This window comes from Athene noctua, chromosome 6 (assembly GCF_965140245.1).
Source record: "Athene noctua chromosome 6, bAthNoc1.hap1.1, whole genome shotgun sequence".
Lineage (NCBI taxonomy): Eukaryota > Metazoa > Chordata > Aves > Strigiformes > Strigidae > Athene > Athene noctua.
Window position 1 is genome coordinate 9,760,859 of NC_134042.1, and position 25,919 is coordinate 9,786,777.

Sequence of the window (25,919 nt, forward strand, 5' to 3'; positions counted from 1 at the left end):
GCGGTGTACGATAGCCTTCTGGTTAGGACCGCTGCCCTCCCCCCCTGGATCCATGTACAGTTAACTGCCGTTTCCTAAAGACACTGTAATTAGCCAGTTACAGCAGCAAGCTTTTTGGCTAGCAGAAAGGCTCTTATATGCAAAGGAATTACTACAATTAGCGATACAGGTGGAGCAACAGGTGAACCCAATAGCAGGTGCGAGAGGAGTGGAAGGGAGAGCACTGGACCTAAAAGCATCACGGCGGGGCAGTAGCCAGAGCCCTGGCTCCTGGCCTTGTTGATGTGTTAATTCTGATTTTAACGCTCGCATTTCTAAAGCTGGTGCTGCTCTTCAGTTTTTATTACCAATAAGCCATCCAATTACAGGCTTCCCAGTGCTGCCAGTTCTCCTTCGCATGTTGACTTTACTCCGTGTGACTCGTGACGAGCTGTCAGCCATATGCCAGAAGGCAGAGGTATTTTTGGCATCTGTTCACAGATAATACTTTGCATACAGTACTTGTAGTCTGATTTATTTATTAATTTACCTGCTATAACTGACTGGACAGTAACTCAGCTCTGGAGTTGAGGTGTTTACTACTTGCTATTTCTCTGGGGCTTTTTCATGTGGATGGTGCTTTTGGCTCTAGGATCTGAGTTTTCTACCCTGTGGACTGCGCTGCTGCGGTCAGTCAGACTGTACAGCAGTGTCCCCGAGCTCTGGGAGTGCAGCAGCCGGTCCCATGGGGTCGGGGTGACCCGTCACTGCTGTGGCAATGTCTGCTTTGGCCTGCGAGGAGCTTGGGAGCAGGCAAGCCCGTCCCTGCCAGCGGGCTGGAGCTGGCAGGACCTTCGCTGTGTGCAGCCCCACGGACAGGACTTCACACAGCATAAACACCAGCACAACTGGGTGTCTTTTCATGTGGAGCTGCCCGGGGGCCTTAAGGACGTTATTCTGAGAACATTTTAACTTTTATAAATACATACAATAGGCTCACAGTTGGATAGTATTTGTTCATGACATTGGTGATTAATCATCCTTCTGTGACTGTTTACTTTTTCACTAATTTGCTCATGGTTTTTCCAGTCCCTTGTCTTACTGGTGACAGAGCGGAGGGTAGAGACTGAAGGCCCTGTAGCAAGGCCCAGATCCCCCAGGACAGTTTATGTGAGTTTGTCAGCAATTCATCTCCCCGCGTTGTGCAGTGTCTTTTGTAAGCGCATGAAACGATGCTCATAAATACACACATGTACACGCATGTAATGTAGCCATCAGTATCTGTAAGGTTGCAATGGGATACTCTGTTTGTTGTTACCTCTGTTACCTCCTGGATTAAGATGGCTTTTAATAGTTATTCTTGTTCTCCAAGCTGGAATATTTCCCTTCATAGAAGCTTCCAATGTACTCAGTAATTATCTTTTTTTTTTTTTTCTTCCCCTTCCTGCCTTTTCATCCACTGTCTCTTCTTTATAATAACCAGATACCCTTTACGCTGCAGCTTAACTCAGCAGTTCTTGTATTTACACAGAGATTTTTACCATCTTGTCTCCTTTAAAGGGAAGATGTTGGCACCTTACATGACATTGTGTGTTATACAGGGGCAACTTAGCTTATTCCAGCCATGAACTACCTGCTGCCAGTGTTGCTGCTGGGATACCCACACTAGTTCTCTCCACATCTCATTAGTCTTTTTAACTCTTCTATCAGATCAAAACATTCCCACATTCCTTTTAAGCATGCAGTAGCAACCACGTACATTGCAAATTCTGATGGTGGTATTTTTTTTTTTATTCTCCTTCTCCCACCCCTGCTGGAGACAAGTGAGTATTTCAGCTGGGGTGGGACATCCAGATAATTTGGTTTCCCAACTCCCTGGGGATGTCACCAGGGCCAGACACTGTGTGAGTGTCCCCCCACACCTGCATTTGGGACCAGCCAGGCACCTCCTCTGTCTCTTCCTTGCTCTCCTCCTCCTAGCAGGGTGCTCTCACCAGGAGCCTGCTGACCACTCCAACTTTAATGCACGGGTGCGTTTTACCCTCTGTGTCGGAGCAGCAGCCTGTTCCATCCTGCACTGGCTGACAGGCAGCTCTCTGACCATCCCCTTGCCTGGAGGAGAAGGGAAAGGTTGGGACTGTCCCAGACCTGTCAGTACACCTGGAGAAAAGCAGAGTGTTGCTTACGTAAAAGTTTTATTGGAAATTCTTTGAATACTTGAAGTACATTGGAGACTGTTTCCAAAACAATACAATTGAGGAGCCTTCCCCTTCACCCAAAGCATCTGTAAATCAGCAGCTCCATCCATACTTAATATAGATTCAAGCAGACAGCTGCTAAAATAAACACCCTTCATAACACGATCTGTGGCAGGCCACAGCAGCAGCTAGATCTTTCCTGAAGCAGAGCATTTGTGCAGTGGTCAGGGAACTCGGAGCCTAGATGTAGCAACTAGGTGTTGAAACTGAGGAATGTCCAGAAAAGAGGCACATAACCCAGCCCTAGAGAATCTCTTTATTGCTATGGCCATCCAGCTCAACACTAGCAGCTTATATAGGCAAGTTTCAGCCTTCTGAAGTAGAAAAAAAACCCGCGCCACACTGACCTTCTGCCTTATGAGATGTGGGAGCTGTAGCCATGTTAGGAACTGTATCAACGCATGACCACAAGGATTTGGCTCAGGAGCCCTTTGGGGCCGGCTGATGAAGTCCAACCTAGTCTGTTTTCCCTGAACACAGCGTGACCCATCTCTGCTGTGTTGCAGGCCAGATGGAATCACTTTCCCAAGCAGAGCCTGTGCGTTAAGGCAACAGCAACCACGTTCCTACAAAGTGGCAGAGACCAACTTCCCAAGCAGAGGTGAGTGCCAGGTGATCCATTAATTCCCTGTGTTCCTGCAACCTTCTGTGACACTTTTCACCTGTAAAACAAGGTGGCTCTGGTTGTGGGGATCAAGTATTTGTTAAAGCCCATGGAACTTAAGCCCTCATGAGCTGTTTATCTTGAAAGCTTTTTTACATGTTTGTGCATCTTATTTTGCAAGGACTAAGCAATTTCTGTGTGACGTTGCTGAAAAGCTGAATTGGTTGAGTAAGATAAAAAAGGTCTGGTGGGTAACTTTCCTTCAGTAAATCCCTTACCTAGTTTTAGAGCTCTCATGGCCTCCCACCAAACACATCACAAAAAAGCTGGTAAAGTTCAAGCCTTGTGCTGCTCTGACCTTGCACTAAGCTCTATTTGGAATTTGATTCCTTGCTCTAGCAGTGGCATAGAAATAGTGTTGTAGAGTGGTGGGGTTCCCCCGTCGGCTGCAAGCAATCTGTTTCACTTGAGAATGCAGCAAAGTTGAAGAAGCTGCCCCATCGCACTAACAAGAAAGCCAGTTACTCAGCCACTCTAAGGAAATTAAGATGGTTCCTCAGTAGGGAGGCAACACAACCCCACTTCTGGAGACAGAAAGAAAAAAAAAAAAAGTGTTGTGGGACAGTAAAGGGTCTTGCAGTTGCTCACTCTAGTTATACATGGGAGGAGGAGAGAACCACAAGATGACCTACCTTATCTAAGTTTCTGTTTAGTGTCACTGTTTCTCCTCCCGTCGTTAACATCAGGCAAAAGACACGCAACAGCCAAATCAACCACAGAGCACCACCAGCCAGTCACGCTGTTGATAGCCAGATAATTACAAAAATAAAGTTTCAGCTAATCAAAAGCCAGCTGATTAAAAAGTACCATAAGCTCCCCAAAAATGTGCTTCTTTAAAGAAGATGCCTTCTGAAGGGCTGAAGAACACAGCAAATTCATCCACGCCTATCAGAATACAGCTTTTTACCAAGTCCCTGCCACTCCACTCCACCAATGTGTGTGTTTCATTCCATCAGTGGGCCCTGACTGGATGTAATGGACACACAGTCCCCAAAACAGAGTCTTATATTAGAATAATCAAGTCTGTCTTAGAAAATAAATATCTTGGATATTTTCTTGCAAAGAGAGACCAGTCTCACTGGCCTTGGTTCCATGGCACACTTGCTGTCTGCAGTGATCCAGGGCAGAATGACCCGCACTACTACATGAAAACAGAACATCTTTTAAATATAGGTTTCTTTAAAAGCAATAAATATTTCTGGATTCTTAAGATCATCTATTAACGATAAAGCAGAGGGTTTGCAAGGGTTAGAGGAAAGAATCTTGGCCTAAGGCTCCTAGTTACGTAACCCTAAAGAAATAGGATTCCTAGTATTTACAGTTACATTTCAGAAGCAGAGACTATGAATTCAGCATCATCACAGCTGCTAGGTGCAGGCTGGCCAACAGTCAACACTGGTAAACTCAGTGTGGCCGAGCGTCAGCACGCTCGGGAAGGAAATGTGGAAAGCGCTTCTGTGGTTTCATCCCTGCTTATCAGCCTAACAGGCGGCCTCACGCAAAACAACTGCGTAGAGACCCAGTTCCTCAGAAGCAGGAAAACAAAGGTAACTTGTATTACACAGGTCCCAAAGCTGACGTCTCTCCCTGGGCAACACGCACTCACACTGAAGTCAGGATGAAATGCCCCGTTCCGCGGAATGGATGTCCTGGACTTCAAACTGTTGAATCTGCTGAACTCACAGACCCTGGAAATGAGCTGAAGCTCTCTATGCTCTAACAGGATCGGAGACTGTAGGAAAAAGTCTGTTAGCAAGAAGCTATACCTAGGGAACTTACACCACAGGACCACGAGAGGAAGCGAATGGCAACTTTTCACAAAGCCCCTCCACACAGAACAAAGACTGAGGAGAGAATATGTTTCACACATTGGAGTTTGACTTTTGTGTGTTCCTACTGAAGTCGGAAACTCAAAACTGACTGTGAGCAGGAAAAGCGGTCCAGAACTATGCGGTGGTGTAGTCGAGGAAAATCAGCAGATGAGCTGTGTCTGCTGTTGAAGAGAGCAATCAAAGAAGGCTCACTTGCTGGAAGGAACTAAGTCAGAGTGAGACAAAAGGCAGAGCAGGGGCGATAGAGAGATTTGCTTGACGTCATTCTCCAGGATGCCTTGTGAAGGAAGAACTGCTGCAGCAAAACTGGAAAACAGCTTCACTGCAAGGTTTCTACAAAGGCATCAAACTCTTTGACGTTTTTCTCATGGACTGCCAGCTTCTCTGGTAACGAGTCCTGGAAAGGTAGAGAAGGGTGCAGATCAGGGCTCATTCACAGAAGGTAAAAGGAAGCTTTAAACACACACTCTAAGGTAAAAATTCTCTTTCTGCGTCATGCAACCCCTCTCCGCTGCTCTAGGCTCCCCTTCCTGCGTGCACAAAACCAGGAGTCCTCTGGCAGCATCCAGCGAGTGACCCTGGGAAGGGCGCTCTGCCCACCGAGTGTTTGTTCTGCAGGAACAGTAGGTGCACTGGGGCCTCGCCTCGTGCAGTTCCAGCCGCAGCACAGTCACCGCTCCTGTCACTGCCTTCATCAAGTCACTTGCAGCTCCTGGCCTTCGGGATTCATTTTCCCCTACATTACAACACCTGCGAGCCCGATACAGCACGCACCCAGATGTGACTTTCACCAGCCACCAGGATTTTACCTCTGCTCAGGCTGCAAGATCAGGCCTAGTTTGCCACTAAGTTTGCCACGCCAGAGGTAGGATTAATTTTGGGGGTTTCAATGGCAGCCATGGCAAGCATGCAGCAGCAGCTTTCAGCTTGAAAATAAACACACCAAGTTTCAGAGGCTCAGCTGTGTCACAAACAAATTTGCATTTATCTGGAACACACTAGGGAAGGACTCCCTTCGGGCAGGGACGTACAAGGAAGACACAGACCTGCTCGAGCAGGTCCAGAGGAGGCCACAAAGATGCTCAGGGGGCTGGAGCACCCCTCTGTGAGGACAGGCTGAGAGAGTTGGGGGGGTTCAGCCTGGGGAAGAGAAGGCTCCAGGGAGACCTTACAGCAGCTTCCCAGGACTTAAAGGAGCTACAGGAAAGTTGGGGAGGGACTCCTGATCAGGGGGTGTAGGGATAGGACAAGGGGTAATGGGTTTAAACTGACAGAGGGCAGATTTAGATTAGATCTAAGAAACGAATTCTTCCCTGTGAGGGTGGTGAGACACTGGCACAGGTTGCTCAGAGAAGCTGTGGCTGCCCCCTCCCTGGAAGGGTTCAAGGCCAGGTTGGACGGGGCTTTGGGCAACCTGGGCTAGTGGAAGGTGTCCCTGCCCAGGGCAGGGGGGTTGGAACTGGATGATCTTTAAGGTCCCTTCCAACGCAAACCGTTCTAGGATTCTAGGAAGATAGGATTTTTTTCAAATGAGGATCAGAGAGAGCATTATAAAGTACGTGATTCCCACATACAGAAATGTCAGGGTTCCATACCAAATCCTCTGCCATGGACTGCGCTCCAATATCAATGGAGAGGCTGCTGAGTTGAGGGGGATTCTGAAACTCACGGTAAAACGTCCCCAGGTCCATTGGGAGAATGTCATCTTTTGAAAATGCTGGTTTCTAGAATCAAAGATACTGCTGTTAACTCCCATTCAGAGACGCTGGCTTCCCTTTTCCCATAATCTCAGGTAAAGTGATTACCTGCTATCAGTAAACATCTTGGCGTTACAACTATTGCTGCAATAATGCAGATTAAATAAGTGAAGAACAGCCAAGATCTGTGTTTGCCTGAGCACTTGGAAGAGAGCATTTCCTTGGAATCTGGCTCCTTCAGGCATTAGAGAGAGGACACCAAGTCCAGGTGTTGGTAGGGAACTGAATGTTTAATTTGTAGCTGTTGGTTGTGAGTATCAGTGTCTGTAGTTTTGGAACTGTCAAGCTCTAGTTTGGAACTGTGACTCCTGGGTCTTTTCCACCGCCACTGAAAACTACTCTTCCATCCTTTGCCAGCACCCGACGCCCATCTAAGATGCAGGTGTTAATACGAGAGCACTGATGAGGGCACTTACAAAGTCAATCATGACAAAGTCATCGTGGGTGTTCCCTGTGCTGCTGCCACTGGAGCCCTCCGAGTGTAAGCTGCCTTGCAGGGGAGATTCAGTTTCTGGGGAGTCAGGAGGATTGACCTGCCCAAGAAATGAAAGACGGTGAGTGCTGATCTTACGGTCACACCTGTCAGTGTATTTAGACAGCGTGGGGGCAGCGAGGAGGTTGGACAATAAACATATGCTACAGCAGGGGCAGCAAACACATACTGTTATTTGTATGTCTAGGGAGTCCAAGACTCAACATGGGAGGCTTCTCGAAACCAAGCAAATCTGAATAACTAGTTCTTTGCTCAAAAACCAAAGTGGATTCAAGGTAGGGAACATCATGGATGTTGCATAAGGGATGCTGAGAAGGCACATATTATACCTCTGGAAGAGGCTTACCATGGGGTCGTTATCTTCCAGCTCAACATTCTTGGGAGCAAACATGGCAAAAGGAATGTCTAAGTTGGCCATGGTCACCTGAGGAGATTCAGCAAACAGAATTTCACTAAGATGCTCTACTTACCCCGCACAGAAAAGGATATTGAAAGTCTTTTGTCAGGCCTGCCCAAAATCACATCAGCAGTTAGGCAGGAGGCTGACAACCTCACTTAAAAGGCATAAAATAGACTGTACTTAGCTGACCTAATGCAGATACGCACCCTGAGGTGGGATTGCTTAATATAGCTTGTATAATATAGGCAAGGATTAACGAACTGCTACAAATTCAAACAATTCTCCTTCATCCATCCAAAAGGCCTAGAAGATCAGCCCTAGGAATCGGGCAGATCTCTCAGCTGCCCTAGCTGAGGTGAAGTGCTTGCTTACCAGTGGTGAACTGGTCTGCTGCATGTCCCTTCAAGGAAGGGAGGCTTGCTACCAGCTCCCCCACTTTATGAACCTGTGGTAGCAGCAGATCATTGCGAGACCCAAGTGGAGCATCAAATCTTCCATACCCAAATGGGGTGTTGGCAAAGTGGGGCACATTCACTGGCTGTCTTATCCCAAAAGGATTTTATGAAGAGCAAGCCCATGGCAAGACCTTGCAGGGAAATGCAGCAGGCAGGAATATGCACTCTCAGTCTCTGAGGTTGGGCTGGGCCGGTTTCTGCTCCTCTGTGTAGGAACATACGGGAGAAACAGGTATTATGGTGCCCTCTGAGGAGATTTACTGCTAGTTACCTGGTTAATGGGTTTGTTGACAAAAGCTCCCACCTTCCGGATGAAGATGGTCTCCAGAAGGTCGTGTGGGGAGCCACACTTCCCTTCGCTGCTGTTCGATACCGTTTCTGTGTCCTCGCTGGGGAAGAAAAGTAGACTAATTAGTGACTCATAGCACAATCAATATAGACAAATCACATGCTTTATAAGACTCCATCTTTCTGGGTTTAGTCCTAGTATCGGAAGAAGGACAACAAATCTCTGCCCTTCTACCACACCTTCCTCCTCAGTCATGAGCACAAAAGGGGAGTGGGACACTTGTGGAATCAGATTTTTGTTTAAAGCTGGATGAAAACTATTAGTTGAATGAAAAGTTAATACCAATTGAAATAGGCATTTTTTTTTTGAAGATGGACTTCTGATTTCAGAATGTGCATGTTCATGGCAACTACTATTATTTTTCCAGTAATACAGTAGTCACAGATCTGTCAGGAGGTGAGTGCAAGAACCAGAGCTGTATCTGTCACTCAGGTTTCAAAGGCAGCAGCCTCATACATCACAACCTCCACTGCCAGTATGATTAATTCACTGCATGGCTATGAGTTAGTTCTATGACCTGTTGGTTGGTTTGTTTGTTTTTTTTTTCTTACCATAGGTATTCAGAACTTTAAAACAAAGCAAAAAAAAAGTTTGAGTCTTCTGGCAAGAAGACTACTTAGATAGTGTACCCAGGAAAGTGCTAGTGCAACTGTGATTTTTGGCTTCCTCATAGCAAAATGTCTGCCTAAGATATTTGACTCAAAACTACATGACCCCAAGAGACACTTCACAAGAAATAAATACAGTGGCCAAAAAAAAAAAAAAAGAGAAGGATTTAATTAGCTGAGATGGAGGTGATTTATGACAGTTTGAGGTTGCATTGTTTCCGTTTAAGTAACTTTGTGCCTAAAGTTTCTTAATAAAATAGAGAACGGATTTGTGGTAGCTACAACTGGTTTCGGTAACGGTTCACATTAAGTCTGGAGAATTTATGACCTGCTTGTGAGCTTCATCTTATTGTTTTACAATCAGCAAAACAAGTAGAGAGATTAAAAAAAGATAAAATTTATAATAAAGTTAAAATTGACATAACAGAAGTTGCAAGAATGCTACAGTGACTAGCAAGTGTAAGTAGATGGGTGAGATCATTGTCTGGAGAAAGGCTGCAAAAGCCCCAATCAAAGAAAGCTGCTAGTTGTTTTGGGGGATGGAAAAACAATAGTTATGCTACAAATAATAGATAAAAATGGGAAAATAAAAAGTTTTATCTTAACAAGTTTATAAATGGGCTAGTACAAGTGGTGGATCATCTAAAACCAACTTACCTACTAGAAGGAGTAGCTGCTGAGTAGTGGACTCCATCCAGTGGGGTGCACATCCTCTCTTGGTCAGCTTGGGTGCCATGTGCTGGCTGGCTAGGAATTGGGGGGACTCCTCCCTCTTTGCCTGGACCAATCAACTGAGATGGAAAGGAACAGTCAAGCTAGAGATCTCAAAATCAGGCCAACACCGCAGTGCAATATGGGAGCAGATTCTGTCACACTGGGACTAAGTTGTGGGGTTTCTGGCATATGGCTGGGCTCTAGCCCCCATGAGGCTGACAGAGGTGTCAAGTAGGAGATGATCACCACAATACGCACTCTTTTTTTATTCCCTTCCTACTCTACTCCTCTCTGGCCATAGGTCCTCTAGTTCAAGGAGAGGAGGGGAAAAAAAAAATCGTATCCTCTTGCTACAACCTCACGGCTCTCTACAGCCTCCTGAGGAGGGGAAGTGGGGAGGGAGGTGCTGAGCTCTTCTCCCTGGGATGCAGTGGTAGGACACACGGGAATGGTTCAAAGCGGCGCCAGGGGAGGTTTGGACTGGACATGAGGAAGCATTTCTTTACCGAGAGGGTGATCAAACACTAGAACAGGCTTCCTAGAGAGGTGGTCGATGCCCCAAGCCTGTCTGTGTTTTAAGAGGCATTTGGACAATGCCCTTAACAACATGTTTTGACTTGGTCAGCCTTAAAGTGGTCAGGCAGTTGGACTAGATGATTGTTGTGGGTCCTTTCTGACTGAAACAGTCTAGTCTATTCTATTCTACCATCACTGTGTCAGCAAGACTCTGGTGTGGCAGCAACATCACAGGCAGAAAAAGACTTCTGTCAGCTTTGCTTATTTGTCTGATGAACGGGTGCAAATATGCTGATACGGACTGTGAGCGTATCCTGTGTCTAGGCCACAGTGCTGGGCTTGGAGAGCCATAGGTGTGGCAGCTCTGTAAGACAGCCAAAGTCTGGAATCGGTCACATGCTGGTGCAGGCAAACAGGGCTGGTGCCTGCTCTCTTGGCATAGTTTTTCCACGGGATCCCTACCCCAGTAAAGTCAGGGATGCTGAGGAGCCAATTCCCAGCTCCTGTGCAAGTTGTGCTTTCTCTCTATTTACCTTACATTCTTTTCATTCCTGACAGACAGGGTACCAATGCATGCACTAGTTACAAGGCCTCTCTCAGATGTACAAGTGACACAAATGGTTGCAATACCAGCCACGCTTGTTCTACCCTCTACAAGTACCTGGTGAGGGTGTGCAGCATTCAAGCCACCAGCAAAGAGTACAGGATACCCCATGTCAGCTGATCCAACTCCCAGGGCAGCAGGCTGATAGGAAAGACGAGAGCTGGAAAGCTAAGAAAGAAGAGAAAAAACAAGAAGGGCAAAGGGAGAGGAGAGAGGAAGGGAAATGGGGAATGCCCCACAGTCTGAATAATCATCAGTCATTGAAGAAGGAACAGGAAAAGTCAGAGGCACAGCACAGCATTTCAGGCTGGCAGAAGGATGCTAGCTTTTCATTGGAATCAATAATGAAGGTTTTTACTCTAAAAAGTTCTTACTGCAGGGCACTAAGTCTGGGCCTTGACAAGAAAACAAGACTGGTTTCCTACCCACACAGGAGGAGGCTGTGCAAGGTAAAACTGACATCCAGTCACAGGGAAGCTCTGCTCTACAGGCCTCTTTCATACGGAAAAAGCATGAATGCCATCACCAACTTACTAAAGAGCTAATTATTTTTTTTTTTTTGCCAAAGCAACTGCATTATCAACTGAACCCATTCGCATTGTACATTAAAATAACTCATCTTCAAGGCCTGTTCAAATAGCTTCAGCTAAAGAATACAGAGTCCCATGAACGCACTAGGTAAAGAGAACTGGGAAGCTAACCCAGCTTGAGAGACTGCTTTAGGAATGAAGTGCTGGAAGCAGTGAAACCCAGGAGAAGTTCCTTACAGACCCCAGGTAGAAATCTAGCTGGTCAGATTAAATAAAACTTTCCTGTTTTAGCTTGCTTGACCTCAGGAGGAACACTTCTTTCAGAGCGACACTCCAGCAGCACCAACGCCGACATCCCTTACAGGGGTCTGACCCATGAACAGCACTTCCATCCACCTGAGGCTGGTTATGCTGAATGGAGCACTAACTGTGCAGGTTCTAGGGACACTGGCTGTTGAGAGAACACTCAGCACTGTGCCTTACTACTTGTGTCTTTTACTAACAATCCTTGCAACAGCTGTTGTTTATGCAGGGGTGCTTGTCCTGTCTTTGGGAGACCTTCACTTGCAAAGGCATTTAAGCAGCCAGTCTCAACGATGTGCCTGGCCCACTGCGGGTTCACAGCCTTTCCCATGCACAACCAACATTCCACATTGTCAAATTTGTTCTTTCCTGTATTTGTTCTGTCATGCCAGAACTGTATCTGGTCATGCATAGCATATTCTATTGACAACTCACTTGATGTGAAAAGGCCAGTCCCATCACTGGGACCTTCAAGGTGTCCGTCACCACAGGAGGAGGGGTCTGAAAATGTGCCTTTGTGACAGTAAAAACACACTGTGCACAGACACAGACACACAGAGGAAACAAGGAAAAGAGAGAGAGTGAGAGGGGGGAGAGAGAAAGAGAGAGAGAAGGACTTCAGAGAAGAACTATGAAGAGTTGGATGAACTGAATGCTAGTGAAGAGGTTTTGGCTGCAGCAGCCACACCTACACACAGAGCAGAAGTCTCAGCATTGCCAGAAGCATATTTGTTTTGTAAAGAATTAACTGTTTTCTGATTTCAGTGAACCACTCAACACAGGTAATATTTTAGACTCCAGTGAACACTGACAGAAAGTAACTGCCAGAGACTCTGTTCCACAGCTAATTAGAATTGGTACCAGCCAATTAGCAAGGAGAAGGCTGAGCAGATGCCAGAAAAAGCCAAGAGTAATTTTTTTTTTTTTGGCATTGTACATATTTCAATACTCTCCATCCATCCATACTCCTAACCTTCCAGCATTCTGAGGGATCATATCTTGGCAGGCCTGTGCTGCACCCTTAGAATAAAGGGGACTCACACTAAGGTGCAATTCAAACACATTGATGTGAGGAGAGAAATCTGTCAACAGGAGTGACACGCCAGAGGTAAACTCTCTCACAGAGGGTACTAATGCAAAAAGGGCAATACCAACATGGTTCAGTCCCATACCTTCTCCCAGTCATTTTCCTTCTAACAGTTTCCAGTTTTAGGAAAGCTTCATTTCTGGGTATTACCTATGGCCAAACTTTCTCCTGAATTTTGGGCTACTCCACAACACACACAGACATGCTATGCAAGATCATGGAGAGAAGGCAAGACCTATTCCCTTGCATCATGCACGTTAGGCCTCATTTCTACTGGGAAGGCAGGCATGGATTTGGACAATTTGCCTACAGAATCACACAGTTGCCAGTATTTTCCTGTACACTAAGTTGTATATAGAAAGCTGGGGAAAGAAATTAACTTTCTTTTTCCTCCCTTCTAATTTACTTTAGAGACCATTCTGCCAAGACAGCCTTACAATTCTAACTGTGGTAACAAAGACTGGCAGTTGCTTTATAAATAAGTGCACAGCACATGGCAACTATGAGCCACAGGAAAAGCAGGAATGTAGGCTTATACTTAATGTGAATCCTCAAGGTTCATCTGGTTTCATAAAGCTTTCCCCCTCAGTGACAGCAAAGCTTCATGTCCCCTGGGGAAACGTCAACTTCGATGTATTTGCATATGCTATTACTGTTAAGTAACACTGGCACGAGCAAGCCAGTGGAAATTTCCTTATAAAACCTTTTGCATTTAACCCATTTTATGAAAAGGCAGGACAAAACTCGGCCACAAACTCATCTCCTCAGCTGTGTGTCGCAGAATAAGAAAAGCTTTATTCCATCAGACTTACCGTGAGCGCTGGCTGATTAGTTCAACATGATGATTCCCTGTCACCCAAAATCCACTTGGCACAAAAACGCTTCCTAAGAAAAGCTCATTCACACAGTAGAATACATTCTGCTAAACCAGTAATACTGACTCCTCTGGAGCAGTGGAAAGACCCATAGCAATTTAGAATGGCATTCCATTCTATGCTTCTCATCAACAGCAAAAGAGATTTAGAGTCTTTAGATTGTCTTTAAAGATCAGTAGAGCCATCTGCTTGGCTGGACAACAAGGCAGGACATTCCTAAATATTTAAAGCTATAGGACAACTACAAATCTGGCCAAGTCTTCAAAATACAGAATTGTGGAGTTAGATATATAAGGACAGCAAAAGAAGGAGGAATTGGAGTTTCTGGGTTTTGATATTCTGAAGGAAACCATTATCTATTTATTTTAAAATTGGAACTTAAGTGAAATTTGCATGGGTAGGTAGAAATACAGAGTATTAAGTCCAATACTATGATCCAATTTTTTTTGCAATACTTATTCCTGCTGCTCCAACTAATTTTAGTTGGTCCAACAAATAAGGATTTTGTCCTTTTCCTGCTTTTCCATTCTGCAATTCAGAAAATACGACTGTGCTATAAGCATTTTCCTGGTATTTCAGTGTTTCTTGCTCAGTGTCAGTCTGTTACCTCTACTTAACACCGCCTGGCAGCAATCTCTTGAATTCCTCTTCTTGCAGTATCGGTATGTGAATGTGCAAGTACACTGCTATCCTCTCCAAGCACATCTCAGCCCAGCTACAGGAGTAGGTTCTTTTAATCTTTCTCAGTAATTCAGTATTTCTAGTCCCCCAGCATTTTGTTGAAATTAGCTTTTACTCAGAGTAACGATATAAATAACCCACACATTAAATTTTCATTAGCAACAGGAGGCGGCCTGTTTGCACAATAGTTGATGTAGGAGTATGCACACTACCCTAACAGTGATTGTTCTGTCTAAGAGTAGAAAGAGTCTGGTTTCTCTTACCTGAGATGGAGGAGAGGTGGAAAAAGATGTGGTACACACTTCTTGAGAATCTTCTACTGAGGGGTATACTGCCCCATTGTCCTCACCAGCTCTACAGCAACAAGAAAAGCAAAGCTTTCTAACTGGAAATATTCCTTAAAATGAATAGTAAAACACACTGGACAAACACTGCAGGGAGGCTGAGCATATTTAGGGAGAATTGAAATGAAAATTATGAAGGACTCTCATCTACTTGGCAGAACTGAGGAAAACCAAGGTATGAAACTTTAATTTTCCCCAGGTGCTCCTCTTCTACCCCTACATAGAAACACTTCCCTCTCTTTTTTTAACAAAAGGTTTTGTTATACCAGCTAACGCTACGGCTTCGGTGTTTACAGAACTGTTGTCAGACACTACCTACCACTGGTCCCAATCTGAGCGCCCTCACACACATTTTAGAGAAGACAAACCTCTGATCTACAAAGAGAAATTAAACTCTGATCTTTCCCAAATGGAAATATCTGGAGATGTACGCTTCTGGACATGTACTTCTACAGCAGGATTAACTGTTACATTTTCAAATTCCCAAAGGCAGCCAAGGTTGAACATCCTTTGTGTCCAAGTGCTTCTGTAAGGAATCTGAGAAAATACTGGGGCTTGCTGCACTCAGTCGTCTAGATGTGAGGAGAAAAATGTCACACTTCCTCCTATGCTCAATCATGTCAACGTGATTGACACTAATCCTCCAGTCTCCCTTCCCATGCAGGCAACAAACAGTGGAAAAGGCTCCGTATTTGGGCATAATGATGCCTTCACCATGGCCCGTGACTTCAACTCAGTATTTCCTCACCTGTAATTGCAGGGGTGCATGGGTGAAGAGCTGGGATAGGGACGGTCCACAAAGTGATCAATGATAATCCCCATGATAGGAGGGGTCCTCTCAAACTGCCTGCAAGGCAACAAGTAACGGTGTTATTGGCTTCTTCTCTCTACTCTCACCCCAATTCATGGTGTCCTCACAGAAAACCCTTCTGTTTGTTAATGGGACCAGAGCATCTTTACATTTCAGCCATGTAATTCCAAGCATCAACAAGCCGGAGTTCTAGAGTCTGGCTCAGGGCTACCCAAATACTCCCCTTGCTGCAAGACTGAAGCATGAGAGAGGGCATGCTCCATGAAGGAGAATCTCAGCAGGAAAGGATAAGCAGAAGGGAAGGATTTAGGGGTTCATAACAGGAGGGGATTAATAGTACATTATTGTAAAACAGTTTCTGGCAAGATCACATTTTCTCACCTGGTTGACATGAAAGCGAGGTTGATTCTGTAGGCACAAGACAAAGTGATGGTGCCCACTGGTGTACCCACTGTCCCAACACGGACTGTCTGGAAACCTATAAGGTTAAGGAATGATTATCAGTTTCACTGATAAATTATGTCACAGGCTTTTCTATTCTGAGGTTACATTATCTTATTTCTATAGCGTTTCTGTATCCCTTGCAATCTGAACTTCAAAGGCACATATAGAACTCATGATAAAACAGCAGCACTAGGCTGCCTTGCTGGAGGCTTCATCTACAAGACTTTTGATGTTGCTCTCTATCTTGGTCTAAACTATAGCTCTGAAGTGCTTCTTGTTCCTGAGTAGATCATGATCTCCTTTACCAGTCCTGCCTCCTACCAACATTCTTCCATATTCTTATTTCAGTTCCAGATCACTAGAGTTAAAATGGCAATCGCCCTAGATTTTATCAAAGTACCACCATTATATCTGTCACTGTATGACACAACCCTTCACTGGTAGATCCACATAAAAAGCATAGGTAACCTCAGAGTTAATTTTCCTTATGGTACTTAGGAATAGTAATAAATGGCCAGCCAGTATGAAAAACGGTTCTGCTCTAGTTTGTGTGTGTTGCCTAATCATACCTTCTCCCAAGCCACTCAGTTGCACTTCACCAAAATATATCCTGCAGGAAAAGGAAGAAGAAAAGTTATTAGGTCCACTGGGGACAAAATGCTATACATACCCTTACTCCTTATTTAATTTTATGAGATGAAAGGCTGGAACTAATTGTTCTCTTTAGAAAAAAACCCAACCAAAGAAGTGGCTAGAATGTCTGTCTCAAAAAACCTTCCAGCTATTTCAGAGGAACACGTGTCATATAAAAAGAAAAAGGAAGAGAAAATGCTAGTCTAATCAGAAATTTCTCTGCAAGTTTTTTAAGCCTCTGTGGCAAGTCTACAGTTCAGAGCAAAAACGCGAAGTGATACAAACTTCACGGACAGGTCTGAGACTAAAATCTGATACTCATCACACAACATAAAAGATTAACTATGCTGTAAAGAGACCTGCTTTTAAGTACATGCAAACCAGCAACGGAGACAAGAATGAAGAAATGGCTGGGATTTAAGTTCTCAGCTGCACAAGTGATAACAAACCTGAGATTTAGAATCATCTAAATTAGCTATACAAATATGTCAAAGGCTTTTCTCAAAGCCAAAACCAAAGGCTGGAAGGTGACAAGCCAGTCAGATCTCACAGGCTAAACAGAGTTGAACTCAGTATTAGGATGAGTAAACTGCAAGAACTATAGGAAGTGGAGCTGAGGATGAATCTTTAAAATGGAATAGAAGGAGAGAGTCTGAATCTATACCACAAAAGTATGCAGTGCAGTTATGTGCAACGTAGGCAGGCATTTATCAAATACAGGCCAGACACTGAACAATGGGATGCTAATAAGCAATTTAACAAGTCCTTGCATGTAGAATTTTTGTATTATTCTCAACAAGGTAGGCAAACAAGAGTACTTCACAGGCTGTGCTTAGTTTTTCTTTCAATACTGAGATGGAGGCTATAAGGTGATATATAGCCCAAAGTTCTCTTCTGTCAATGATCAGTAGTAGTTAAATCCAAATAATCTGAATTTATTATCGCTCATCCCTTTTTTGCTACATTTCCAGCTGCACTGTGCATGTCTAGAGCCTCTACTGTTTGTATTTCAAATGGGGAATTTCATGTTCTGCTTTACCTGTACAGTATTACATATTCATGGCCTTGTTTCCTTGAGAGTCTGTAGGCTGGAGTTACCCTAGTTATAGCAAGCAAAGACTTCAGCAGTAGAGACAGCCTGTTGTATACAGTGTATGAAACTTTGATTTCCTTGTCACACCTACAGAACACAAAGGAAAAAATTAGCCTTTTGTTCCCAACTAAATTGTTTGGGTTTATTCGTTTTATTTTTTTAAAAACAAAATGAGTCTAGGCCAGTTGTTTAATGTCAGTTTTATTGCCAAAATGATAAAATAAAGCCCCAGTGTGGCTGTTACTGACCAACCAGCTAAAAGTCCTGCTTCAGTCTAGTCATCTGTTGTAGAAGTAACTGCTGAAAAATGCCATGCAGCCTTCTACTAGACAGAAACATCTTTTCAGTATTAAAACCAGTTGTTGTTACCAAGTATATGAATTCTTGTATCTGAGGAAGCATACTAACTGTAATGGAAGAATGAAGAAGGAATAAAATTACTAGTTTATTTTCTTGACACCAATATTAAACAGTTTAACTGCTACACTGGATGAAGAGGGGACTTCCCTTTGTCCCAAGCCACACAGCCAGTATGTGCTCATTCATCACCATGGATTGAGCACGCTTCCCCATTTCATCAGCTAAAGCAAACACACACACACACAAAGTGGGAAGAATGCACTTACTTTTCATTCATTTCTAGACACCAAATTTCCAGCTCCATGGAGTCTCCCTGGATGAGAGAAAGGATGGCAAACAAAGGCTCATTTCAGAACACAAACCTTTTCACATCTCATTAATGATCAGCAACAGCCACACCTCTCAATGAAAATGTTTGTCCTGACTCCCACTTTCTTGTAACGCAACAATAGAAGAAGGTGCACTGGAAGTCTCACTGCACAATCAGATCACCCGAGGGAATACCTTTCTCAGAATGGCTATGCTCTTCACGGTCTAAGAAACTAAATTTTGCTGCACTGTCATTTGTGTGTTTGGCCTCAGATACTTGCAGTGAATTACCTCTGTTAAACAATACATTTCTTTTCATTAGCGTACTACCTAACTTCATAAATGAAGATATTTTCACATTGTCTTGGACTAAAGGGCAGGAGCTCTGGTAAGTGACTTAAGATTCAAGTAAAAAAAATGGCATCTATTTTGACTCAGTTCTCACCTCTGAAGTTTTGAGAGAAATCTCCACGCACATAGACCGTCCAACAGCAGGTAGTTGTCCTGCCAGGGCTTTCTTTGCTTCATGGGTAACCTCTGGTATATCTTTGATTGCCAAATTGAACTGCAGAATGAAAGAGATTATTCAATCTTTTTATTTCTTTGAAAAACTGCCTGATGGTGCACTGCAGACAGACTCATAGACCCACATATAACATTCTAGGTCAGTGCCCACTGAAATATTTATGAAACAGAAAATTCCCAGATGAGTTCAGGCTTTTCATATTTGCAAACATTTCCTTGGCTGCTAATTCAAGTGTTTTTCTTGATCCTGCCATAAAAATCATGTTCATTTTTCCCTCGCTTGAGTCCTGCCTTCACCCACAGAGTATCTTGAGTCTCTTCAATTTTAATAAAGCCCATTACTACAAAGTCCTGAATTGCAGACTTGCAAACTTCTGACAGAAAATAACTCATCACCCCACCCCCAGCAGATATTGAAAATGTGCTTTAGCTGGCAGGAGTTGCTGAGAGGTATAATTTATCTCTCCTCTAATCAGCCCAGAGTGACATGTTGCATGTGAACAACAAAAAAAACCCCACACGACCAATGAACATAACTGAATATAGCAGTAATTCTGTGAATAGTTTTTATAGCCTGCACAAGTCTATAACAGCTACATCATGTTCTCAACACACACGCACGTGTATGCATGCACACACACATTCAAAACCCCCAGTTACAGAGTTGCTTTAAAAAACATGACTTTACCCAGTCAGAGCCTGTTGGGGAGGATGATGATCGGGTACAGATTTTCTCTCCAAGTCGGGCCTGGACAATTACTTGTACCGTCTGCAGTGGAAAGGAAAAGATAAACACTCATGTTTGAGCTCAGCAGAGCCCTCAGTTCAGAACCTGAGCTAGATGAATTCCAAGAAAAAAAAGTGGAAGGGCTGACCAGGATGTAGAGAAGTGGAGTTTGCTATGCTAATCTTCAGGTCGAATCAATTTAAATTATTACAAATAACAGGTAAATGTATTTCAGACAGAAAATCATTTGAAGTTGTCCTTTCTCTGTAGTAACATGAAGTGACTGTCAATTTTGCAATCAAGAGTCACAGTTTTTGGTAATACCGAAACAAAATTTACAACTACATCCCGAACCTGGACACCTAAACTAAAGTCAAGTGAATCTGTAAACTTATAATATAGCCATCTCAGAGTATCTACTTGCATCTATGTACCAAATGAGGCCAAATTTTATAATTATGTATCAACACAACTCAAAAGAACATTCTGGTATCATTGCTTTTGGATGCAATATAAAAATTTAGATAGGCTGAAAAGAAAGAGTGGAGTCCAACAGAAGACAGGACCTAACAGCTGGATGGTTACATGTGTTGATAGGAGCCCAAAGCTGACAGAGGTGTGAAGTGCCCATAACTGATTCTACAGCAGGACACTTCAGGGAGAAGGAAGAGGATTTGAAGGTAGAAAAAAAGGGTAGAAGATGCTTTCCTAGTTATTCTCAGGAATCTCTTAAATTTGACATCAGGTTTTCTTGCTTTGGTCTTCAGGAAAAAAAACCCAAACAACCCAACAACAAAACCAAACCCCAACCCTGTTACTCTAGCTACTGGAAGTACGGCTTTTCTTAAACGAGAAAGAAGAGGCATTTGCCTACAGGAGAAAAAGTTACCTTTAAAGCAAAAAATTTGATGAATTTGTCCAGGTCCTTCCTGTCCTGGGAACTGAGATCAGTGTCCATTGCATATGGCGATCTGAAATACAGCACAGGCATGGGAATGAAGTCTTCCTTCAGCATTCTGTTTGGATTCCAAGATTTCAAAATATTTTGCCATTACAGGCTACCTCAAAATAAATGATAAGCACGAAAGGCTTCTGCCTGTCAAAAACCTAACATGCTAAGAACTCTATGGGGGTGGGTGTGAGGTATAAGCATGCATGAATAGTTTATCTGGTCAGTGCAAAAGATACTAGGAAAAGAACAACAAAGGGGGCTCACAATTAGAACCGTGTACAAGTCCTCCAATTTTGCTAGTTTAATTTAAAAAAACGCAACAAACCCCCCAAAATCCTAAACACCCCAACATCACACTGACTGGATTCTACATCAAGCTACCCATCAGACATGGCAGCCTCTGCTTCAGAAATAACATATCTTCAGTTATCAGCACTGGTCAAAACCATGCCAAATTGGTTTTTTGAGTCTGAAAACAGTATTCCAGCAGATACTGAAATCTATATAATAAACCATTGCTGGAATAGGCTTACACTGCTTCTTTACTTCCAACAAATGGTACTTGCAGTAAACCTGTACAGCCACAAATTTACCTACAGCCAACTGGAATGATAAATTTTCGCCAAGAGATAGACCAAAATTCTCTGTTCACTTCTCTTGAAAGCTCTGACAACAAATACTTAGCCCCTACATTCACATTGCCTTGTTTTTCAAAATACAATTGTTTCTAGCAATACAATGAAGTTGCACAGTGCCTGAAGCAAGGCAGGCCAAGGCACTCATCAGATTTCTGCCACCATCAGATCACATGGCCTGGGATAAATCACAATTTTTCTCTCTCTCAGTTTCTTCATGTGTAAGTTAATCATCATATCAAGACCACAGGGAAGAACACTTTAATTAGCAGCATTAATTGTACTTTTTGCTCATAAGACTTCAAAGTATTAATTTACTCTTAATTCCTGTTGCTGTTTTTGTTCTGAGACAGCTAATCAGCCTGAAGCAGCTCATCAAACATCATGTATTTGTGGAACGCGCTGCTCATCACAGTAACGTTGGTGTTCTAAGGTCAGTGAGCACGAGCAGCTGCCGTGCACAAGGTTACTCTGCTCAGTGTTCAAGCTTTAAGCAAAGACTGAACTTGCAGGAAGACACGCTATTCATACAAATTAAAGTTTAGCGGGATAAAGGGGCTAATAGCCCTGTTCACACAGATAATATCTTCTTTAATGACTATGCACATCTAGAACTTCTATTTAAAATATCTCACTTAATAGCAGTAAGTGCTTATTTATGTAGTTTTGGGAGCATCATCCAAGAAGGGCTACTAGACAGGAGTACTCTAATTTATAGAGCATTTTATAGGGAAAAGTGCTGCTTTCTGAATGACTTGATAAAAAGAAAGCTGGACATCTAACACAGTTAAAAGTTCCTAAGCTACATTCATACTGCATCTCCTAGCACTGCACTGTTCTCATTACAAATTATAATTTAATTTGAGAATTAACAACACAAGCGATTCAATGTTAGATGCATTATCCAATTATACTTTGGATATTTTAATGTCCTCTTTAAAAATATTATACTTTCCTTCCCTGTCTTTACCTCTACTAGACATAGATTACAGATCTTTTCTACTGGGGGGGTGGGGAGGGTTGCAAAAGGAATTTAAAGCATTTAAAGAGCTAGATGTTTAACTGATGCAGCACTCTAACTTTTTTTACTATAGATACTTTCCACAACAAAAAAACCCGGTGAGAATGACCTGTTACTATTCTTTTGACTTAACTAAGTAAAGTGTACCGAGTGTTGAGCTATTGTAATAACTAATGGAAGGTGTTAGGCTCACTGGTCTGTTAGGGAAAGGAAAAGGCAATGATCAGTATGGTTCTTTGTGCAGTATAGGAAATTAGTTCTAATGACTATATACCCAAGTATCTCTAGAGAGGAGAGAAACAGCCACCAGACCCGTATCTTAGATTCAGGGTTGACAGAACAAGAGCTTCACAGTTCTACCCTGCTGCAGCAGAACCAGGATTCTTCCTGCAAGATCTCAAACTATCTGTAACATTCAGGAAACATTTGGAGAGTCATACTCTTACCTCTGAAGCTCCAAATGGCAGCAACAGTTGACTCATGAGAGCCTAAAGCAGAGCACAAAGCTTCAGGCAAGGTTTCCTGTCAGGAATCTGGAATTTCAGGGGGAAACTGGGACCTTGGAACTCAGCTCCTGACACACCTAAAGGCCTGTGGCCTGACGACCACCATCTCCTCATTTTGCAGGAGGGTGATTACCTGAGACCTGCTAAGGCTTAGGACAGTGTTCACCTTTAGAATCATTCTTGATAAGAGTCAAGACAGGCCTAGAATTACAGCAAACATTTTATTTACAAAAACGTCTCTGCACCCTCAGGTTAGCTGCCACTAGCTGCCCTGAACAGTAAGGGAATTCTTTAAACTTACTTCCACTAAACTCATTCAAATTCTCAGGTCCTGTCGATTGCACTGCCAGACAGCTCCCTGTAAAGTGCCAGCATCCGGGTATATTCTTAGCTCAAGGAAGACGCTGTCTAATTTTACACTGAATAACACCTAGAAGGAAGTAACCTTTGGTCTAGGTTAGAAACCCACAGATGACTGATTCCACCTCAACCAAGTAATCCCTGACGTAAACTAAACAAGCATCTTGGCCACAAGGCTTTTTGCTTTGTCTTCCTATTCCTGCAACATCCATTTTCATACTATTACCTTTAGTTATATGCCTTTGTCTCCACTTTATTCTACACAGAAACATCAGAGACAGATGTTCAAAGGAGAAGTGTGGCTCTTTCGACTCAAGCTTTATTCTTTCTCATGAGGTTATGAGGCAGAGAATACTAGGCTTATCTAACAGTTTAACATGCAAGTGTCGTGCCTTATGTACTCTACTGGTATTTCTGCTTTCTTTCTTCCAGGAAAAGGACACATCAGCGTAAGCTGAGAGCACCCTGTGTGCATGATGCAACTAACTGCAAGAGCTCTCCCCCTCACACCTTGGTACAGCCCAGAGAACGCACAGCTACCCACTTGCCACGTGTGCGCAGATACCTGTAACCCGGGCACCCCAGAGGTGCCAGGAACACCCGTGAATACTCATGTTACAGTATGTGTTTAATTCGTGGGAATTTAGTGTGAATATGTGTTCGACACTCACATACATAAACAGGAAAGGAGCAGAAGCACCTGACGCATACCAGGCGTTACTACTGCTCGGGGGAAAGTGTATATAGGCTGCTTCCATCACCACCCTCCTCTGAGATTTCACTCTGAGCCATGGCTGCTACAACTTAAAGTCATCGTGCTTTCCTTTCAACCAGATATTTACCAATGCAAAAGAATTACTCATGGTTCCTGTCCCAGAGTGAGATTAAAAAGACCAGCGGGAAGGAAGAAATGAGAAGGGCTGTCACTGTAAGGAGAGAGCTGTGGACAGCTCTCATCCCAGCTGCACGTTCCCCAGACTGGGCTCCTTTTCCCTACCACTCTTCCAGGACTTCTTTGTTAATACAGGATCCAAATCCAATCTCTGAGGATGTCCTGTGTGAAGCTCCAGAAAAGCCTCATTGAATCATGCAGGTAAACAAGAAGTACATGAAAGTTTTTGAGGCTTTTAATAGAGTGCCTTTGATAAATAGGCTTGACTGCCAAGAAAGCCATCCTAGAACATCCCCTGCAATGACCAAGAAGCTTCAGTGCAAGCAGGTATTTTGAGCACATTAATAAGCAACTATAAAAAGATCTCCATAAAGACAGTGCTGTGTTACAAGGTTGGGCCTACAAGTCAAACTCCAGTATCCCACAATTAGTTAAAATTAATCTCCATTTCGCCTTCTTAGTAGGTTAGTCAGAAACCTGGGGAGAGGGAAAGGGAGGGAACAGTTCTAAATTTTAAGGTGTGTCACTCTCATTCTTTAAAGTTTATGGATTTTTTTAAGAGAAGACTACCGCAGATTCTAGCAGAAAAACTTTCACATAATATAAATATTCTAATGAAATCAAAGGCTCTGTAGTTCGCTCTATGGTTATGTTTTAACTGATAAAAAGGCAATTTTTCCTGCTGATAATAGGTTTACTTCCTAACCGATAAATGGCTTCCCACCTTAGGAAATATCTTACAAAAGCCAGCACTGCCAGCCCCACTGGCTTAAAACCAAAATTAAGTCATTCCTGTTGACCGACAGTTACATTCTGTATGTCCCTAAGGTCTAAAAATGGTGTCAGTTCAAAGGTCCATCCTCTCATTTTGTTTGTCAGGCCTAAGTATACAGACTAAACCAGAATCTGCTTCTACGTAGTCTGTACTACAACCACCAATACAGTCACCAGGTCTCAACTTTTGGGTGAATACAGTTCAGAAAATCTGAGATTCTACGATACCACTTAAGCAAAATAAGATGATGCCGTATGATCCTTCCAGCCATTTAAATACAGCCCGGCTCATCTGAATGACTTATTTCTTGCCACAAGAAGGAGGGTTCCAGCAGGTCAGGCCACTCCTGCAATAATTTGGAGATGCTCTAAACTTCATTTGCATAGCCACCTAATTTTCAGCGAAGGAAGTAATTTACCATGTTTTTTTTCCCCCCCTCACAATGTGCCTAGTCACAACACTTTTGAGATTTGTAAGTAGGCAGTTTGTAGACTTAGTCCAAAGTGTCCCTTTTCTACCTGTTCACCAACACGGAGGTTTCTCTGCTCTCACCGAATTGGTGGGAATGACTCTGGCGGTGCCCTAAAAGCCACAACTCTAACAGGAAAGAAAGATCCGATGATCTGTAAACCCCCGATCTTTCCTAACAGACAGCAAAACTCACATGTTACAGGAAAACTACACGATGGATCGTAGGGCCTGAAGTTCTACCGTTTCTAGCAGGCTCTGAAGCATTTTGATTTTTAAAGACACCACCTGGAGAGGCGTCAGCGGGCCACATCCTTCCCGGTCCCCACCGGCAGACACCAGCCGGTAGGAAAAGCAAAGCCGGGCCGCTGAGGCTGTCGGCGCCGACACGGCTGCAGCAAAGCCCGACTGTAGCGAGCAGCGAAGCCGAAATAAAACGGAGACAGGAGGCCGCAGCTGGAAGCTTAAGCCTCACGTTCCGACCCCCTCCCCTCAAGCGCCGCCCGCCCGCCGCCTCCCGGAGCTCGCTCCCCCCGGCCCCGGGACCCCGGTACCTGCGCGGGGGCGGCAGTGCTGGCAGCGCGGCGGCTCATCCCGCGCCGAGGCCCGGCTGCCCGAGGGGGGGCCCGGCTGCCCGAGGGGGGGCCCGCCGCCCCGCTCCCCCGCCCTGCCCCGGCGTCTCCTCAGCGCCCCGCCCGGCCACAGGGAGGGGGGGCAGGTGGTGGACGGGGGGGGGTGGCCCCGCGGCCCCGGGCCCGCTACCGGCGCGTCCAAGCCCCAAGGGCCCCGCGGCCGCCCTGGGGCTCCGGCCAGCGCCCTCCTCCTCCTCCTCCTCGGTCCCGGCGCCCGGGGGGTGTGAGCGCCTGTGGGGGCGGGGGTCGGGCTGCCGCTGCCCTCAGAGCCGCGGCCCGCGCCGCGCCGCCGCCATCGCCGCCGCTGTTTGTTTTCATCCGCTGCGG

The 25,919-nt window shown here is 44.3% G+C and overlaps 1 protein-coding gene across 11 annotated transcripts; it reads right to left on the reverse strand.

Moving 5' to 3' along the window:
• Positions 1-2,155: 2,155 nt before the first annotated feature.
• ATG13 (autophagy related 13) lies at positions 2,156-25,910 on the reverse strand. 11 transcript variants are annotated; one of them, XM_074909489.1, is made up of 18 exons: positions 25,515-25,909; positions 20,241-20,322; positions 19,313-19,393; positions 18,545-18,664; positions 18,057-18,103; positions 17,377-17,517; positions 16,274-16,314; positions 15,642-15,738; positions 15,198-15,296; positions 14,369-14,459; positions 11,898-11,996; positions 10,687-10,770; positions 9,453-9,586; positions 8,110-8,227; positions 7,330-7,407; positions 6,907-7,023; positions 6,308-6,457; positions 2,156-5,130 (listed from the first exon to the last, which is right to left on the reverse strand). In XM_074909489.1, exons 2-18 carry the CDS (start codon positions 20,307-20,309, stop codon positions 5,053-5,055), a joined length of 1,644 nt encoding a protein of 547 aa, XP_074765590.1. In that variant the 5' UTR covers positions 20,310-20,322; positions 25,515-25,909; the 3' UTR covers positions 2,156-5,052. The 11 variants fall into 11 exon arrangements, with proteins under 11 accessions (XP_074765590.1, XP_074765588.1, XP_074765591.1 ...); XM_074909487.1 differs by having other exon boundaries at positions 10,687-10,797; positions 25,515-25,908; XM_074909490.1 differs by having other exon boundaries at positions 6,329-6,457; positions 25,515-25,907.
• Between the last annotated feature and the right edge of the window lie 9 nt (positions 25,911-25,919).

Bases quoted from the DNA above. Each gene is read 5' to 3' on its own strand.
- ATG13 (XM_074909487.1), bottom strand. From the start codon at position 20,309: ATGGACACTGATCTCAGTTCCCAGGACAGGAAGGACCTGGACAAATTC. The intron at 15,739-16,273 runs GTATGATTAGGC...TTAACCTTATAG, and splicing joins ACTGAGTGGCTTGGGAGAAG to GTTTCCAGACAGTCCGTGTT. The intron at 8,228-9,452 runs GTAAGTTGGTTT...TTTCTTCCCCAG, and splicing joins GCAGCTACTCCTTCTAGTAG to CGAGGACACAGAAACGGTAT.